This window comes from Lotus japonicus, chromosome 2 (assembly GCF_012489685.1).
Source record: "Lotus japonicus ecotype B-129 chromosome 2, LjGifu_v1.2".
NCBI classification, from domain to species: domain Eukaryota; kingdom Viridiplantae; phylum Streptophyta; class Magnoliopsida; order Fabales; family Fabaceae; genus Lotus; species Lotus japonicus.
The window spans coordinates 71,866,441-71,886,905 of record NC_080042.1 but is presented as its reverse complement, the minus strand read 5'-3'; the positions used below and the strand labels follow the sequence as shown (position 1 = coordinate 71,886,905).

Sequence of the window (20,465 nt, the reverse complement as noted above, 5' to 3'; positions counted from 1 at the left end):
ACTTTTTTTCATAATTTATAATTAAAATTTATAAAATAAAATAAAATTTATTTAATTGCAGTTACTCCCCTGTTACTAAAAAAACTACTTAACTACAAAGAAATTATAATTTAATTAAGTTTTAATGGATAAAAATAGTAATAACCATCATTTATTCCAAATTTATTGCATTAATTACGACATAATGTAAAATAAATTAAAAATAACAAAATAGTTTAACTGCATTAATTACGTTCAATTATTTTTAGAATGAATCCGTAAAAGTTTTTCATTAATTCGGTTGACTTATCTTTAAAAATTCATGACAAAATTTATTTTATTTCCTTAATTACAATGATTTAATTATATAATTTAAGTTACGTTTATAAAAAAATTATTAGTCACAAATTTAGTGTTTTTTTTCTGCATTAACTTTTAGTCAATATATAATCAAGCGCATTTATAACATTTAGCATTTAAAAAATTAAAATTTAAATAAATTTATTTTTCAACCTTTAATGCGTAAAAAAACCATATTTATTAAAAATATACCAAATTTATTGCCTTAATAACGCGATAAAGTACATCAATTATTTTTAACAAATATTACTTAAAAATATCTTTCCTTAAAACCGTTGACTGCTATTTAGGAAAATCGAATAAAAATACTTTTAAATTAGAATTAAAAAAATTAATAACATTATTTAATTTTTAAATCCATCCATCACAATTAAGTACATTAATTACATCGATTTATATTTAAAAAATCAAGCAACAAATTAGTAATAATTCCTTAATTACAATTACTTGATTATATACATTAATTATACAAAATTATGTGCGTTAATTAAGTGAATAAAACCTACATACATAAATGAAAAATTCAGAATCAAGTAAAAAATTGAATACCGAATTAAATTTTTTAAAATTTTCAACTTATACTAATAAAAATTCAAGCTTCAACAAAAAAAAAATCAAAACAAAATCAATTAGAAATCACAGAAGAGCAATAAGCTTATATATATACTTTAGTATACATCTCCTTTGATACACAAGTTCAGGCCAAAATCAACAGACGTTAGCTTTCATCTCCAAAACTTCCATGCATCATGAATCCGAACTATAGCCTACTTGACCAACTAACTCCTTTAGCACATGATTGGACTATTGTCGTTTGAGTAATAAGGGCGTGGTTTGCTGAAGAAGAGGAGGAAGAAGATGAGAAAGGGTACGACGGTTCGTTCTATATTCTGTTGTTGATGGATAGAAAGGTATGTAAACCAGAAACTATTTCGCTATTATTAAATATGTAATTGCATTTTAATTTAATTCACGGACATAAATTCATATGTAACTCCTTCATTTCTAGGGTCAAACTGTAACGCTCCGATTTCTCGGACGTCACGAAAAACCAAAAATCATGATTTTCACAAAGAATTTTCGCCGTCCATTTATTAATCTTCATTAAATGACAAAGATCCAATTATTACGAAAGTTCTCAGCGTTAAATATAAATCAAATAAACAAACGTGCGAGTAAGGAAAACGAACGATTGATATAAATCCAATAACTGAAATAATGTACGGTGGCCACACCCATGTGTGTAAACAAAACCGCCCTAGTAATCTGACAAAATTGTTTACATTTGAAAATCAACTACAAGTACTTCAAAGTAAAATAAAAGCTCCAAAAATAAAACAGCGCTCTCAACCCAATCAAGGCCACTCGTTGCAGTCTGCATCTTCTCTGGCCCACATGTTGGAAGGCTCCGGCGTCTCCTCTCCTGGCTTCGGAAGCTCAACTTTCATGTCCAGGTTCCACTGCCTCAATGCCTCCAAGCTCCACCCAAACCCTAATGGTACGGGATCCATGAGTCCCTGATTCAGCTCTTGCTCGGGTGGTGCAATGGGGCTCACCGGCTCCTCCTTCGGCACCAAAAGTCCCTCTGTCGGATTCCGGTACTCGGAAGTCACTGAAGGCTCGCTCCCCTCGCCTGACTCGTAGCCTGGCCCCTCACTAGGGTCCGACTCCGAACCGCTGAGAAAATCCATCCCTAAGGGGAGTCCAAAACGGAAGGGTGCGTGAGGAAACCGAATCTTCCCTCTGATAGGCTGAGTCTCAACAATCTGCCCAGCTTGGTCTCTTTTGAAGATGGTCGCGCCGCCGACGTACACGTTCTTCTCCTGGCGGTAGTCGACACCCCAGGCCGTGTCCTCATCAAAACTATGGAGATAAATCTCCCAGTCCTGATCCACTAGCTCCTTCCGGATCACCATCTGTTGGCGTTAAGCGCCCAAACAACAAATAGCAAATAGAGAGGGTCAACTTCTGACTCTCAAATATCTCTAGTCTCTAGCATGTTATAGACAATAAAATATCATCATTAATCAACAGAACATAACTAAAAGGTTAATCACATAGCCTAAGTTTCAGTTAGTCTATGCGTCCTCACTTTTCACACAACCACCTTTCACCTTGGATCCAACACCATTCGTCCAGCAGATGAACAACACCATGAGCAAAGCTCACAACATCATGGCGTTCCTTGGAACGACCACAGCACACCATGGGTCAGACACCCACAAGTCATAACATCACGGTTCAAACCGCATTCACCCTCACGTGCAAGTTATCCGTTTTGTCTCTAACGGAACCACTGTTCTCATGGTTCATAGTCCTAACCAGACCTATGTTCCACTAATCATAATTTACTTGCATGCGAGTAAACATCATAAAATCCTAGTCTCATGTTACTACTTCAAGTAAATAGACAGGCATTTTATCTCATGTTATTGAAATTAAATAACATCATGCATAATTTCACTTAGCAAATAAGGCATACTTGAACTAGCATACATCAACTAACTAGTTCTATAGCATACTAAGAATTTATCATATTAACTTAGTAATAAATCATACATCATATCATCACTTAGCATAATATTGAATACTAATACTAAGCATGTTATCAACCACACTCGCATACAACTTCACATGCAGGAAAGCAGTAAGACTTCTCTAGACGGAAGTGCCCTCACCTTGGCTACGCTTTCCACGCGAGATCGAGTACGTTCGATCTAACCTTTCCGTGCGCGAACCTGCACGGACCAACAAACTAGGGTTAGAATTTGAAGGAAAAAGGAGCATCATTTCCCCCCTTCAAATATTCGAACCCCATCCCCTAAAACCAAACAATATTTCATCTTCTTCTTGTAAACAAGAAGAAAAAATACTTGAGTTCACTACTTCCCGAAGGAAGCAGAGCTTAGTTACTATAGGAATTATTTCCTATAGAGGTCAAGAAGAACTCTGGAGAGGGAGAGATAGAGACTCACAAAAATTTGGAGAGCTCTGAGTTGTGATTTTCCCTTCACTAGAGACTCCTATTTATAGTGGAGGGTGTGGAGGTGAAAATACAATAAAACCCTTATTTTCAGCCCAAGCCCAGGGTTAAAATATAATTTTAATAAACTTTAATTCAAATTAATTACTTAATCACCAAGAAAAATCAAAATATCCCAAGATCCCCTCCAAGATGCCTTGGCCGCCCCCCTCATCTAGGTAGTTAGGATATTTTTCTGATTTTCTCTTCAATTAAACCCTCAAATCAAGGAAAATTGGTTTAAATTTCAAAATAAAGCCCTAAACCCTAGCAACTAGAGTTTTCGGCCACTCTCTCTCTCCTTAACCAATTTTCAAAAATTAAAAACCTTCCATATTAGTTTAAATAAAATCTGAATTTTTTTTTTTTTAAATAAAGATGACCCAAAGCATTTATTTCATTATAAAATATCTCCAATATCTTTGCCCTTTTAAACCAAATTTTCGGCCAACATAAAAAAAAGGTATATCTCCAATTTTCAAATCCTATCTTCTCAAAATAAATTAATTCAAAATAAAAATCTGATTTAAATAAATTCCCATAACACTTTATATTTATTTAATAAATAAATAAAACTCCTCCTCCAATATAATAGATATGAGTCTCGAAAATTCCCTTTTTGCATATTTTATGCACTACCCAAAATTATGCATGTGCATGCATGCATATCGACTACTCGCGCTTTACGTAATAATTAATTACGTAATAAATTACTATACAAGCGTTATAGTAACAATTAATCAGTATTTTCTCCTTACTGAAAATAAAACATCGTACTTTATATTATTCTTCAACAATACAAAACATAAATAAATCCCCGGGTCTTACAATACTCCCCCCCTTAAAATAGTTTCGACCTCGAAACTTAAGGGTCTACAAACAACTCGGGATGTGATTTCCGCATTTTATCCTCTAATTCCCAAGTCGCATCGCCCGTAGCTTGATTCCATAGAACCTTCACTAAAGGCACCTCCTTGTTTCTTAAGCGCTTTATGCTTCGGTCGACGATCTTGATGGGTGGCACCTCCATTGTCAGATCATCTCTCAGCTGTATGTCGTCAGGCGTAATCACATGCGAATCATCTGCCATGTACTTCCGCAACTGCGACACATGAAGAACGTCATGGATGTTGGATAGAAACGGTGGTAGGGCGATCCTGTACGCCACCGGTCCAACTCGCTCCGTGATCTGGTACGGCCCAATAAACTTCGGAGTAAGCTTCTTGGACTTGATTGCCCTTCCGACACCTGTCATCGGGGTAACCCGCAAGAAGACATGGTCTCCGGCCTGAAATTCCAACTCCTTTCGTCGGTTGTCGGCGTAACTCTTTTGGCGACTCTGCGCGGTTCTCATCTTTTCCTGAATTCTCCTGACTTCCTCGGTGGTCTGTTGCACCAATTCCGGGCCAATCACCAAATTTTCCCCATCTTGATGCCAGCATAAGGGCGTACGACACCTCCGACCGTACAAAGCTTCGTAAGGTGCCATGCCGATGCTCGCATGGAAACTATTGTTGTAAGTGAATTCGATCAATGGCAGCATCTCATCCCAACTGCCCTTGTGATCCAACACACAGGCCCGTAGCAAATCTTCCAGCGACTGGATTGTCCTCTCTGTCTGTCCATCGGTTTGCGGATGATAGGCAGAGCTCAATCTCAACTTAGTTCCGAGGGCCTGCTGCAAGGCTCCCCAAAAGTGAGAGGTAAACCTCGGATCTCTGTCTGACACGATGCTGGTCGGTACACCATGTAGACGCACAACCTCAGCCACATAAATCTCCGCTAATTTCTCCACCTTGTACTTCAGGTTGATCGGGATAAAATGAGCGGTCTTTGTCAAACGATCAACAACAACCCAAATTGCATCGAACTTCCGCCGAGTTAAAGGTAAAGCCGTCACGAAGTCCATAGAAATACTGTCCCACTTCCACTCTGGAACATCTAGTGGTTGCAGCTTCCCTGCGGGCTTCTGATGCTCTACCTTCGCCTTCTGACATGTCAAGCAAGTAGAAACATACTCTGCAACCTGCTTCTTCATCCCAGGCCACCAGAAGTGAAGTTTCAAGTCCTGATACATCTTTTTCATTCCGGGATGGATACTCAACCTACTCTTGTGCCCTTCATCCAGGATCAATCTTCTCATTTCTGCATCTTTAGGCACACATATCCGTCCCTTGCATCGCAAAATATTGTCATTTCCAATAGAGAACTCTGGTGCCTTTCCCTGAGTCACACGGTTTCGCCACTCAGCTATCCCTTCATCAGTCTCTTGTCTAGGCTTGATCTCTTCCAAGAGTCCACTTGACACCGTCACCATTCCGAAACTCAGTTTTCCTGGGCGAGCTTAACGTCCAAGCTCAGATCTCGGAAAGCCTCCAACAGTTCCAACTCCTTGACCATCATTGAGGACACATGTATAGCCTTCCGGCTGAGAGCGTCGGCTACGACATTGCTTTTCCCCGGATGGTACTGTAGAGTGAACTCATAGTCCTGAAGGAATTCCATCCACCTCCGCTGCCTCATGTTCAGATCCTTCTGATCAAATAAGTACTTTAAGCTCTTATGATCGCAATAGATCGTGAACGTACTGCCATAGAGGTAGTGTCTCCAAATCTTGAGAGCATAAACTATGGCAGCCAACTCCAAGTCATGTGTGGGGTAGTTCTTCTCATGAGTCTTCAACTGCCTTGAAGCATAGGCAATTGCTTTCTTATCTTGCATCATTACACACCCCAAACCATTGTGCGACGCATCACAATATACGTCATAAGGTTCTCCTTCCTTAGGTAAAGCTAGTATGGGTGCGGTGGTCAGCCGCTTCTTCAACTCCTGGAAACTAGCCTCACACTTCTCCGTCCACGCAAACGGTTGATTCTTCTTTGTCAACTGGGTCAACGGCGAAGTCAACTTTGCATAATCTTTGACGAATCGTCTATAGTAGCCAGCAAGCCCAACAAAGCTTCTGATGTCGCTTGCCGTCTTAGGTTGCTCCCATGACAGAATCGTCTCGATCTTGCTAGGGTCCACTGCCACACCTTGACTTGATATGACATGCCCGAAAAATTTCACCTCCTCCATCCAGAACTCACACTTTGAGCCGTTAGTATATAGCTGTTTCTCTCGCAACACGCCCAACACCTGGCGTAGATGCTCCTCATGTTCCTCTCTACTCTTCGAGTAGATTAGGATGTCATCGATGAATACCACCACGAACTTGTCCATGAATGGTCTGAACACTCTGTTCATGTAGTCCATAAACACTGCGTGTGCATTAGTAACCCCAAACGGCATCACAAGATATTCATAATGCCCGTATCGAGTCCTGAATGCGGTCTTCTGGATGTCAGATTCCTTGACTCGGATCTGATGGTATCCTGACTTAAGATCTATCTTCGAGAAGATCACCGCTCCTCTAAGTTGATCCATTAAGTCGTCTATCCGAGGCATCGGATAACGATTCTTCACGATCACTTTGTTTTGTTGTCGGTAGTCCACACATAGTCTGGACCTTCCATCCTTCTGCTTCACCAACAGCACTGGTGCACACAAACGCACACAGGCGTACACCTTGGGGCGCAAAAGGGATTCCAAAGCCCACTCTTCCTTCGATTGACATTCCATCAATCGATCTCAGAGTTCAAACATCTTAATATAATCAAACACTTAGTCTCAAGTATCACGGCAATGATACTAACTACAGACAATCTCACAGCCAAGCAAACATCTTAGCAAACAAGTCTACCCAATCTCACCGTGAAGCTTTGAAAACATCTTTATCAAAAACAAAAACACCAACGAGTTCGGAAACTCGTAAACCCAAAACCCTTAGTGCTCTGGTTTCTCAACCGGAGCTCTGATACCACAATGTAACGCCCGATTTCTCGGACGTCACGAAAAACCAAAAATCATGATTTTCACAAAGAATTTTCGCCGTCCATTTATTAATCTTCATTAAATGACAAAGATCCAATTATTACGAAAGTTCTCAGCGTTAAATATAAATCAAATAAACAAACGTGCGAGTAAGGAAAACGAACGATTGATATAAATCCAATAACTGAAATAATGTACGGTGGCCACACCCATGTGTGTAAACAAAACCGCCCTAGTAATCTGACAAAATTGTTTACATTTGAAAATCAACTACAAGTACTTCAAAGTAAAATAAAAGCTCCAAAAATAAAACAGCGCTCTCAACCCAATCAAGGCCACTCGTTGCAGTCTGCATCTTCTCTGGCCCACATGTTGGAAGGCTCCGGCGTCTCCTCTCCTGGCTTCGGAAGCTCAACTTTCATGTCCAGGTTCCACTGCCTCAATGCCTCCAAGCTCCACCCAAACCCTAATGGTACGGGATCCATGAGTCCCTGATTCAGCTCTTGCTCGGGTGGTGCAATGGGGCTCACCGGCTCCTCCTTCGGCACCAAAAGTCCCTCTGTCGGATTCCGGTACTCGGAAGTCACTGAAGGCTCGCTCCCCTCGCCTGACTCGTAGCCTGGCCCCTCACTAGGGTCCGACTCCGAACCGCTGAGAAAATTCATCCCTAAGGGGAGTCCAAAACGGAAGGGTGCGTGAGGAAACCGAATCTTCCCTCTGATAGGCTGAGTCTCAACAATCTGCCCAGCTTGGTCTCTTTTGAAGATGGTCGCGCCGCCGACGTACACGTTCTTCTCCTGGCGGTAGTCGACACCCCAGGCCGTGTCCTCATCAAAACTATGGAGATAAATCTCCTAGTCCTGATCCACTAGCTCCTTCCGGATCACCATCTGTTGGCGTTAAGCGCCCAAACAACAAATAGCAAATAGAGAGGGTCAACTTCTGACTCTCAAATATCTCTAGTCTCTAGCATGTTATAGACAATATAATATCATCATTAATCAACAGAACATAACTAAAAGGTTAATCACATAGCCTAAGTTTCAGTTAGTCTATGCGTCCTCACTTTTCACACAACCACCTTTCACCTTGGATCCAACACCATTCGTCCAGCAGACGAACAACACCATGAGCAAAGCTCACAACATCATGGCGTTCCTTGGAACGACCACAGCACACCATGGGTCAGACACCCACAAGTCATAACATCACGGTTCAAACCGCATTCACCCTCGCGTGCAAGTTATCCGTTTTGTCTCTAACGGAACCACTGTTCTCATGGTTCATAGTCCTAACCAGACCTATGTTCCACTAATCATAATTTACTTGCATGCGAGTAAACATCATAAAATCCTAGTCTCATGTTACTACTTCAAGTAAATAGACAGGCATTTTATCTCATGTTATTGAAATTAAATAACATCATGCATAATTTCACTTAGCAAATAAGGCATACTTGAACTAGCATACATCAACTAACTAGTTCTATAGCATACTAAGAATTTATCATATTAACTTAGTAATAAATCATACATCATATCATCACTTAGCATAATATTGAATACTAATACTAAGCATGTTATCAACCACACTCGCATACAACTTCACATGCAGGAAAGCAGTAAGACTTCTCTAGACGGAAGTGCCCTCACCTTGGCTACGCTTTCCACGCGAGATCGAGTACGTTCGATCTAACCTTTCCGTGCGCGAACCTGCACGGACCAACAAACTAGGGTTAGAATTTGAAGGAAAAAGGAGCATCATTTCCCCCCTTCAAATATTCGAACCCCATCCCCTAAAACCAAACAATATTTCATCTTCTTCTTGTAAACAAGAAGAAAAAATACTTGAGTTCACTACTTCCCGAAGGAAGCAGAGCTTAGTTACTATAGGAATTATTTCCTATAGAGGTCAAGAAGAACTCTGGAGAGGGAGAGATAGAGACTCACAAAAATTTGGAGAGCTCTGAGTTGTGATTTTCCCTTCACTAGAGACTCCTATTTATAGTGGAGGGTGTGGAGGTGAAAATACAATAAAACCCTTATTTTCAGCCCAAGCCCAGGGTTAAAATATAATTTTAATAAACTTTAATTCAAATTAATTACTTAATCACCAAGAAAAATCAAAATATCCCAAGATCCCCTCCAAGATGCCTTGGCCGCCCCCCTCATCTAGGTAGTTAGGATATTTTTCTGATTTTCTCTTCAATTAAACCCTCAAATCAAGGAAAATTGGTTTAAATTTCAAAATAAAGCCCTAAACCCTAGCAACTAGAGTTTTCGGCCACTCTCTCTCCTTAACCAATTTTCAAAAATTAAAAACCTTCCATATTAGTTTAAATAAAATCTGAATTTATTTTTTTTTTTTTAAATAAAGATGACCCAAAGCATTTATTTCATTATAAAATATCTCCAATATCTTTGCCCTTTTAAACCAAATTTTCGGCCAACATAAAAAAAAGGTATATCTCCAATTTTCAAATCCTATCTTCTCAAAATAAATTAATTCAAAATAAAAATCTGATTTAAATAAATTCCCATAACACTTTATATTTATTTAATAAATAAATAAAACTCCTCCTCCAATATAATAGATATGAGTCTCGAAAATTCCCTTTTTGCATATTTTATGCACTACCCAAAATTATGCATGTGCATGCATGCATATCGACTACTCGCGCTTTACGTAATAATTAATTACGTAATAAATTACTATACAAGCGTTATAGTAACAATTAATCAGTATTTTCTCCATACTGAAAATAAAACATCGTACTTTATATTATTCTTCAATAATACAAAACATAAATAAATCCCCGGGTCTTACACAAACAATCCATGCAGAGTGTAGGCGTAACCTTCATAAACGTTTTGCCAACGGAATCACAGAAGGTTTGGTATAGCGTTTTGAATATTTCTGGGTATGGCATAATTTCCGAGGTCTTAGTGCATATAGGCATATCTACAAAATACACTTGCAAAGTAGGACAAGGATGGTTCGATATAATAAAGATGTGTTTCATATGCGTGATCTAATATTTGACAACGTGCATGAAATTCTAAATCCTGACTTTGATGAGTGGTTCTTAGTTGGTATGTAAATACCTTCATTTAAGTAACTTCAAATACATCAACACTTTCATGTATTGACATTACCATTAAACAGATGTTAGGGGAGAAGTAACGCACGTCGGATATTACAACGAATTTGAGCGGAACGGAGTCCATACGCAGAGCAAAGACATTGAAATTGAATCTCAAGGGTAAATTTGCTTTTATCAATAACAAATTAGTATTATTAATTTCTATAAATTCTTACGGAAGAAAGTTAACAACTTTTATTTAATTTTTTTCCAGAAAAAAAAGTAAATGTTTTTTATACGGCCAATTTGTCGACGAATTGGATGCACTTCTAAGTTCAAAAGACCACAAACATATTGTTATTATCATATTGTTGGAAGTTGTAACAATTCATCAAGGTACATTTAATTATTTTGAGCAACAAACAAACATAAACTTCTATATAATAAATCAACATGTTCAAACTTAAACTTACAATCGATCGCTAATTTTTTTTCAGGGGAATATAAACTAACTACTGGGTTAAACTGCACTAAAGTAATGTTCAATCCTGACATTCCACAAGCAGTGTCATACAGAGAAAGGTATGTATGTACTATGGATTTCATATTACTTTGAACAAATTTAGATGACAAATAACAACATAATTTTTGTTTCTTCGCAGATTATTTGAGTGTGACGCAGTTCATACTCAAGTAATGAACGTTGTGATTGAAAGATTAAACGTTACTGAAAAAGATGACTTCCTGACGCTTTTCCCAAACACAAGTATTAAAAATTTGGTTACTTGGAGATCGGTATGTTCTCATTACTTTTAATTTAATTTATTAGACATTTTTTTTATTAAAAAAAACAGACAATGATTTTCATTCAATGTTTTAATTAAATAAAACAATTACTTATGATATTATTAACTTATTATTAATGAATAAATTATTAAATTAGTAAATAAACATTTAATGTTAGTACACTAAACAAAAATGCATTTTAAATACAAAATTCATGGGGTTAGAGTTTTTTAAACACTAACTACAAACTTAAATACTTATTAAACTAATTTAATAATCACGTATTATGGGAAATTAACAACACATGAATAATGAGATAAAATATCAATTAATTAGACCATAAAATCTTATACTCTTTCATTGAATTTAATTGCTTTAAATTCATAACGTTATAATAGGAAAAAAAGATTTTGATACACGTTTTGAACATTTTTAAAAAAGATTAATTCATAGTCAACAGTTAAAACAACAGCTACTATATTCAATTCCTAAAAAAAAACATTTTAATTTTTTTGTAAAAAAAATGATGGAACACTTATTTAATTTTTTTAAAAAAAATTAAATTTTAATTAATTTAAAAAAAATTCTTTAAAAGTAAATACCGTATTTAAAATTAAAAAAAAGCTACTTAAAGGTCTTTTAACGAGTATTTTAATTATCATTTAATTTTTTTCTGACAACTGAAATTCATATTATTAAGAGGACCAAAAAACCGGTCAAATCCCACAATACATATGTCTGTCATTTTCAAATGTAGACATAACCCTCTCCTAAATTGACCAAGACCTTTAAGCAGGGCCTCGTTAAAACCTTACTAGGAAAACCCAGTGGGAAAAAACCTAGTAAGGAAAAAGAGTACCCTAGTCTCAAAATGGCCAAAAACTAGCCATTAAATACAAACTGGAAAAATTCATCCACTAACGTCACATACAACACCTTCTTTTAAAACTTAAGCTGCAATTCCATTACACATGCGTGACACAGCAACCAGGATCAATAGTCATGCTTCAATCACCCACAAACGAGCCTTGCCCCCATATATCTTCAATTCCATCTCACGGTATCTCATGCCATAATCAAAACCTGCATAACATCATAAAAAAGTAAAGAGATTCCCATTCACTGTCAGATAAATCCCACTACAAGGCACCAATGGAAACCACCAGTTCTAAACTAATAAAATCCCACATCATAGTTTCTCTTCATCTTTTAAAAAACCAGTAAAACCAGTAACCCATTAAGTCTCCCTGTAAATGCCTATGGTAGCAAAATCAGAAAACATGCCTGTAAACCAAATTAATAAACCTGTACTGCACCAATATACCAAATTAATAAACCTGCTAAGCAATCCCAATAGCATTAAGAGAGTAATCCGTGCATGTAAACCAGAACTGTTAAACAAAACTAGGGAGACCATCATCACACATTTGCCAAAGCATGAGTCGGCCATCTCTACCACTTTTCGCTAAAACATCTGCAACCTCATTTGCTTCCCTCAAAACATGGTAAATGCCCAGACAATTAACCAGAGGCACAAGATGATCAATCATTCCCAGAATTTGATTCAACTTCCATGGTCTTCTATTTCCATTATTAGCCCATCCAACCGCCAGCGTCGAATCACTCTCCACAACAATTGTTCTGCAGTTAAACTGCTGACAGAATAGAAGCGCCTGATATATTGCATGAACCTCTGCTTCAAAAGCCCACATATCCCCCATTTCAAGGGCAAAAACACCCACCACTACACCTTCATGATTTCTCAAAACCCCTCCCACACCACTCCTTCCCGGTGTCCCCAACGAGGATCCATCCACATTGAACTTTAAAATTGCCTCCGCTGGTGGAATCCATTGAACTATTTTTCGAACTTTCGCTGTTTTAGGCAGGGCGATATGTTGAGGACCTACAACAAACTGAGCTGTAGTATAAGGGCAGCTTCTCCACCATGCTCTCACCCACCAACCTACTCTTGCAATATGCATATCCCACAAGTCTTGCCCGCAAAAAGCTTTGTTATTAAAAGCCACCCCATTCCGTTCTAGCCATATCGTCCAAACAAGCGCGTAAGGAATCATGTCCCACATAACCCGATCAGATATGGTTCTCAATTCTCCCCATTCAAGCAGCAAATTACTTACAGTTTGAGGGATGACCCAACATAACCCTTCTCTCTGCACAACGGAGCACCATGTCACCCATACTTCTTTGTAGTGAAGAAATAGATGATCTGCCGTCTCTATCCCATCCACACACAGCCCACAAATCCCATCTTCGGGTAGAATGATATGTCTTGCCAGCAAATTCGCCTTCGTTGCCACCCTATTTTGTTGCAACTGCCACATAAATGTAGTGATTTTTGCCGGCACCATCTTTCTAATTGCCTTGGATACCACCCACCCCGTCTCATGATACCATTTGTCTTCCAAAGCACAACATAGTCCTTTTACAGAAAACATGCCCATTGTGTCCCCTTTCCAGAATATGGTATCAGGCTCTTCTTTTGACAACACAGATTGGATATGACACTGAAATTCCTGATACTGATCCAACTCCCAATCAAAAAAACCCCTCCTAAATTCCAAGTTCCATTCCCATTTCCCTCCAATCCTATGCCCCACTTCTGACACAGCCCCATTCTTCTTTAAGCTCATCGAATATATTCGTGGATACATTACACGTAACGTCATGTCCCCTATCCACAGATCATCCCAAAATCGAATGCTCTCCCCATTCCCCAACTTGCAAGCCAGTCCATTAAAAAACTCGCTTACCACATCCGTTTGTTCCCTCCATAGCACCAAATGACCCATGGAAACACACGATCCTGAAGCACCCCTTATACCGACCAGTTTTGGCATTACATAGTTCTCTTGCAGCCCAAATTTGACACACACCACTCTTCTCCACAAGGCCATTTTCTCTCTTCCAAATCTCCAAATCCATTTTAGTAACATGGCTTTGTTTTTCCATTCCAGAAAACCCAACCCCAAACCTCCAAAACGGACCCCTTTACACATATCTTCCCATGCCACCCAATGAATTTTCCTGTTACCCAAAGATCCCCCCCAAAGAAATCGCCTCATCATAGCCTCCATCTCCTGGATAACCCCCTTCGGTGCTCTATAAACTGCCATGTAGTGCAAAGGGATAGCACTAATAACAGATTTAATCATCACAACCCTCCCGCTTAAAGACAGGAACTTTGAGCTCCAGCTCCCCAATTTTAACGCCATTTTTTCCAGAACCGGTCGCCAAAATACCACTCTCGTAGGCCTTCCGCCTAGTGGCAACCCCAAATAAACTATAGGCAGTTGTTCCCTGCTAAAACCAAGTAGACCAGCAGCCTGTACCTCCAAGTCTTGTTCCACATTCACACCAATTATGGAGGATTTTCTGAAATTTACCTTTAGACCAGAAACGAACAAGAATGCCTCCAGCAACAAAGCAAGCCTCTTGACCTGTCTCAAATCACCCTCACAAAACAGCAAAGCGTCATCAGTGAATTGCAAATGGTTTAATCTCAGGCCACCTCCCATATCTACCCCTGCTGGAAAATTTCTGTCGACTGCCTGGTTCAGCAAGCAAGACATTCCATTCGCGCATAAATTAAAAAGAAGCGGGGATAGGGGGTCCCCTTGTCTCAAACCTTTCTGAATCTGAAAGAAATCAGTAGGTGAACCATTCACTAACACTGCCAGTGTTGCTGTTGAAATGCAGCTATGCATCCAAGTCCGCCATTTCTCACCAAAGCCCATCTCTTTCATCATATCGAGCAAGAATTCCCATTCGACGTTGTCATAGGCCTTTGCAAAATCAAGCTTCATCAAGAAGCCCCCCCCCCCCCCCTTCTCTCTTTTTCATGGAGTCTACTACCTCATTTGCGATAAAAACACAATCCGCTATCTGTCTTCCTTTGGTGAATGCAAACTGGTTGTGTGTTAAGATTGTGGGCATCACCTCCCTCAACCTGTTTGCCAGAATTTTATAGGCCCCCCTATCAAGCTTATCGGCCTGTAATCAAACATAGTCTCTTGAAAATTTCCCTTGGGGATCAAGGCAATGAAAGCGGAATTCAGGCCTTTTACTAGCTTGCCATTACCGTGAAAATCTCCAAAGAACCGCATCACATCATCCTTAATAAGTCGCCAAAACTGTTTAAAAAAAGCCATTGTGTAACCATCAGGACCTGGTGCCTTATGGGCGTCACAATTCTGAACCGCTTCAAACACTTCCTCCACTGTAAAAGCAGCCTCCAAAATCCGATTTTGGTCTGCACGGACTTTCGGCAAATTATGGCACTGAATGATAGGGCGCTCAGACGATACATGAGTGAAGAAAACTTTTAAATGACTCCTTACAGCAGCTTTGATTTGATCAGGCTCCTCCAATAATCTGCCCTCATAGCGCAATTGATTGATATTCTTTTTTGCTGCCCTTACCTTGCACACTCTATGATAGAATCGAGTGTTTCTATCCCCTTCTTTTGCCCACTTCAGTCTTGATTTTTGAATCCATGCCGCTTCCTCTGCCCTATACTCCTTCCACAACTCCCCCATAATTGAAATACGCTCCATTCTGAGGTCATCATTTACACCTTCCATTTCCATCCGAGACATCAAAACATGCACCTTCTCTTACAGCTCTCGGATCCGTTTTACACCCCATACACCCCTTTCCTTTTTCCACCCTCTTATTTTCCCCTTCAGCTGCTGTAACTTTTTCATTAACACAAATCCTCCCCACCCTTCCACCACAATCGAGTTCCACCAGTTCATTAAAACCAACTTCCTGGATCCAGTGATTGAAAAAAGTGAAGGGCTTTGGACCAAAGTCATCCAATCCAAAATCAATTGCGACTGGCCTGTGGTCTGATATGCCCCACTCCAATGCAACCTGATTAAAATTATTAAAGCACAGAAACATGTCCTCAGATAATAACCAGCGATCAAGCCGGCTCCCTAAGCCGTCATTTCTTGATGAAAACCAAGTAAATAAGCCTCTCTGCAGCGGTAGGTCCATCAAACACGAATCAGCCACAAACTGATGGAATGCAATGTCTCCCAAGTGCAGCGCACCACCCCCTTTTCTTTCATTTTCTTGGATGACTGCATTGAAATCGCCTCCCATGATCACCCCACCACGATGCTCCGCCACCATAACTGACAATTGCACGAAAAAAGCATATCTCTCTGCGTCGGAATGGGGGCCATAGACGTTCACAACTAATGTCAACCCTTCAGTATTCTGCAGCTTGACCAAAAGAGTAATGAACCTCTGATCCGATATCTCCTGAATCACCTCCACTTCCCCATCTCGCCATAAAGAAATTAATCCTCCTGCCGTACCACTTGCTAATACCATAGAATGTTTCATGCCCAGAGATTGTGCCCATGAGTCAATTAATTTTTCTGTCCCTGCTCCCAGTTTAGACTCTTGAATCAGAACTAACCCTGGTTTAGCCACTGACAGTTGTTTTTTAATAACCCTTCTTTTCGACGCCCTGTTCATTCCGCGGACATTCCATGTAACCCAATAGTGCCCCATTTTTCTAACAATTTGTCCCAACAAATAGCAAGGTACAGAATCTACAAAGGAAAGAAGCTACTGTAAATCAGGATGATTTACACGCACCTGGTTCTGCAGCCTTTGAATCAGTTGTTCCTCATCACCTTTAAAAGCAATTCCCATTTGTTTGCCTACCCGCCACGCACTCCTAGCCCAGGAAGAGACATCTTCGTTTCCAATCTCGTCACCAGAACAGGGCGAATCAAACACCAGCGGTACCTTGGGCTTGTTTTTACTTCCACGGCGAGCTGCGCCCCTTCCCTCTCTCTGTACAGGTTTTTTTAATCCTACCCCTCCACTCCTCTTTCTCCCTTTCTTGAAATTCAGCTTTCTCTCAAAATCCTCCTTAATATCAACGCTGATGTCGTTACCTTGAAATAAACAGTCAACGTTGTTTCTGTCATGTGCCTCACCTAAATTATTTTCCAACCTGTTTGGGTGTTCGGTTTTTCGAATGGCACACTCTGCCTCTGCATTTGTGGTGAACCTGAGACACCAACCTTTGAAAATATGGAAGCCACCTTTGCTCTTGAGATGCCATCGCTCAGCCCATCAACAAAAACTGAGAAAGAGACAGGTGAAACTTTCACTCCCTTGCGCCCAACCTCCCACCGCCTCTCCTCTCCTCGATCTCGCCGCTCACCGGGAGCCCTAGCAGAGCTTCCTCCGGCGTCCCTCATAAAATAATTATCATTTAATAAATATAAAAACTCTTATATAAACATATTTTTTATTTGTTACTATATAAATGTATTTAATGGATCTTAAATAGTGTGTTTTATATTGAGTTATAAAAACAGTAGACACTATAATCCCTCCTTTTAGAAAAATAAAGTTTACACTATACAAATTTAATTACTTTTTCTATAAATAAATTACTATCTAAAAAAATAACAACAAAATCAAGTACAATCATTCCCATTTAAAAAAACATGTTACTGAGTATTTAGATTTAAACGTATTACATTTACATATGTTATCATCATTGTTAATCTAACAATCAGTTGTAACTACGAATTTTTTTTTACATTTTATTCATTTTAACAGCGTACAATATGCATTATATATGCCACGATTAAGAAAATTTAGAGCACAAATAATTGGTATTGCCATAGCTGTGAATGTCACTCAGCAGTATACTCTGACGGAGCACAATATTATTGTGAAAAATGTAACAAGCATGTCACTCCTACCACACGATAATCTACAAATTCGATAAATAAATTAATTTGTAAAATATTCAGTTTATTTAATTATTAATGTTTACATCAGGTACAAATTGTTGCTTAATGTTGCTGATGATATTGGATCTGCAACGTTTACTGTTTTTTATCGCGAAGGTTGTTATCTGATGAAAAAAAAGGCAACGAGATATTGGATAAAATGGAAAAGGTAAACATAATCATATCAAAAAAAGGTAAATTTTCATTGCTCACTTAATTCATAATATATTAATTTTTTCATTTTAATTTAAATTCAATGTAGACCGGGAACATGGAAGATTTTAGTGCACAAGGAAATTCTTTTCAAGGTTGAAGGGAAGGATAGATGCAGAAGGTGGTTTAAATCGGCATTTGACACCTTGAAAATTTGCAAGGACCCACAAATAATTTCAAAATTCAAAACAAAGGTAAAATTTTAAACTCTTATTGCTAAATAATGATTATTTATATCTATATAATGAATTTTGATATTTCCGATTCAAATGTAAAATCTCTGATTGAGGTATTGGTCACCACTATTGTCAAATAGGTTTGTTTTAGACATTGGTCATCACTATTTCAAAATATGTTTGTTTTGCAGACAATCACTAAAAGTGTTAAACGAAAGACACATCCACCTATAATTGAAGACTCCAACACACTTATTAAACGTCGTTCAGACGATGGATCCATAACAGAAGTTGTTGAAAGTAACGATGCAAAAATGTTCAAAAAGATCAAGTTTTCAAAGAATTAGTAGCATTTCCTCAAGATTGTTTACAAATAAAGAGCCTATGTGCTAAACTTTCACTTTTATGTCTTTAACCAAGTTGACAATGTGTTTTTTTTTCTTCGTAAATTGACCTCGGTGGTAACTTTCAAACATTTTGACATTTGTTTTTCGTATATTGACCATGTTACTAAAATATTCAATAATTCGTTTTATGTTAGCAAATCTCCGTGCATACGTCAATTTCAATGTGCTTTCGACCCTTAAGCACATTATTTTGCAAAAAAAAAATAACTTACACCACAAATGTGTAAAAAACAAAAATTAAACCAAATACCTATATAGAATAAATAAAAAAAAGATATTAATTGATTAAGAAAAATGAAAAAAAATAAATCCAAAATTAAATTTTCCGTGCCTTGCACGGGTTAAAAACTAGTATGAAATATACAACAAATTATTTTAAGCACTTAATGAAGGAAGTAAATGTAAATCTACCACCAAATTAAAAATTCCATTAACTCCACTCACCACTGACCACTGTGAATTGTGATTTCCCCTGCTGCAAGCTGCCACCAAAATATGTGTCCCCCACCCAAAGTCATGCACGACCACCATGTCGCCCGCCGCTACTAAAGGTCGCCAATAAAACCACTTCAATTATCGCACCATTTAATTATTATTAAGCAATAAGCAGGTAGAAATGACTCAATATGTTTTTATACACCGGAAAGAAAAATTGCACCCGTCAAGGATTGATCCCTATACCTTCCACACCAGATCTACACGTCCCCTAACTCTTACCACTTGAGCTATTATTCGAGGATGACATGAGTCTTTAATTACTAACAAGGGGACGAATTCATATAGGAAAATTTTGAGTGGACATTCAAAGTAAGAAAAAAAAAAGAGAAATAATGAATATAATATAAAATATACTAACGTGATACGAAAAAAAATAGAAAAGAAAAGTATTACGATTAGGAAATACGGTTTTGGACGATCATTTTTTTTGGTACAATGCCTAAAAGAAACAAAAACTACGGTCTCACAAAGGAGACACCCAACGCATCCGCTTGCAACAGCGCACTCAAACCCACCAATGGGATCTTTGAAATCACAAGAGTCTCATCTTGCTCCACCCCGTGCTTTACCAACAAATCCGCACAAGCATTTCCCTCACGTAAAGTATGACGAAGCTTCCCAACCCAGTCTCTAGACAAAAGATCTTTAATGTCCCACACTAAAGATGCAAAGAGATGACACGAAGAAGTCACATAAGTAACAAGGGACACAACATCCAGCGAGTCCGATTGGCACTCCACCCTGCGATAACCTCGCTCCCAAGCTAGAGAAAGACCATGGTAGAGACCAAGTAATTTCAGCTGCAGAATACAAATGTCATTGAAGTACCCGTAGAAGCCTCCTAGCCATTCCCGTCATCACTCCAAAAGCACCCCCAAAGCCACCACGTTGCGGATTCTCCCGAACACTCCCATCGACGTTCAACACAACACAATTCGACAAGTCCACTGTCCATTTAACCATCCTTGGAGCTGACTGATGCACATCAACAGGAACCGCGAAGGTGCGATCAATATCGTGAGCCATGGGTGAAACATTTGCAACCAACAACTGCAACAGAATCACCTTCCCCTCAAAGCACCAAACATTCCGAGCCCTCCACACCCACCACAATGTCGCCATCACCCACGGATTCACCTCCTTCAACAGACCTCAGAGCCAGCCCTTAGTATCACCAGCCGCGAACAAGGGACCACGAATATCGAAGCCCATGGCTTGCCAGATTCCTCTCGCATGCGTGCAATCATGCAGGCAGTGAAGCACATACTCCACACCACC

General features: G+C 38.9%; 2 protein-coding genes across 2 annotated transcripts; both read right to left on the bottom strand.

Moving 5' to 3' along the window:
- Positions 1-1,375: 1,375 nt before the first annotated feature.
- Positions 1,376-3,682, bottom strand: LOC130735638 (uncharacterized). The gene is made up of 2 exons (XM_057587564.1): positions 3,018-3,682; positions 1,376-2,255 (listed from the first exon to the last, which is right to left on the bottom strand). The coding sequence occupies exon 2, from the start codon at positions 2,253-2,255 to the stop codon at positions 1,695-1,697; it is 561 nt and encodes a 186-aa protein (XP_057443547.1). The 5' UTR covers positions 3,018-3,682; the 3' UTR covers positions 1,376-1,694.
- A 12,007-nt stretch (positions 3,683-15,689) lies between these two features.
- Positions 15,690-16,649, bottom strand: LOC130736981 (uncharacterized). The gene has a single exon (XM_057588754.1). It carries the CDS (start codon positions 16,647-16,649, stop codon positions 15,690-15,692), a length of 960 nt encoding a protein of 319 aa, XP_057444737.1.
- Positions 16,650-20,465: the final 3,816 nt, after the last annotated feature.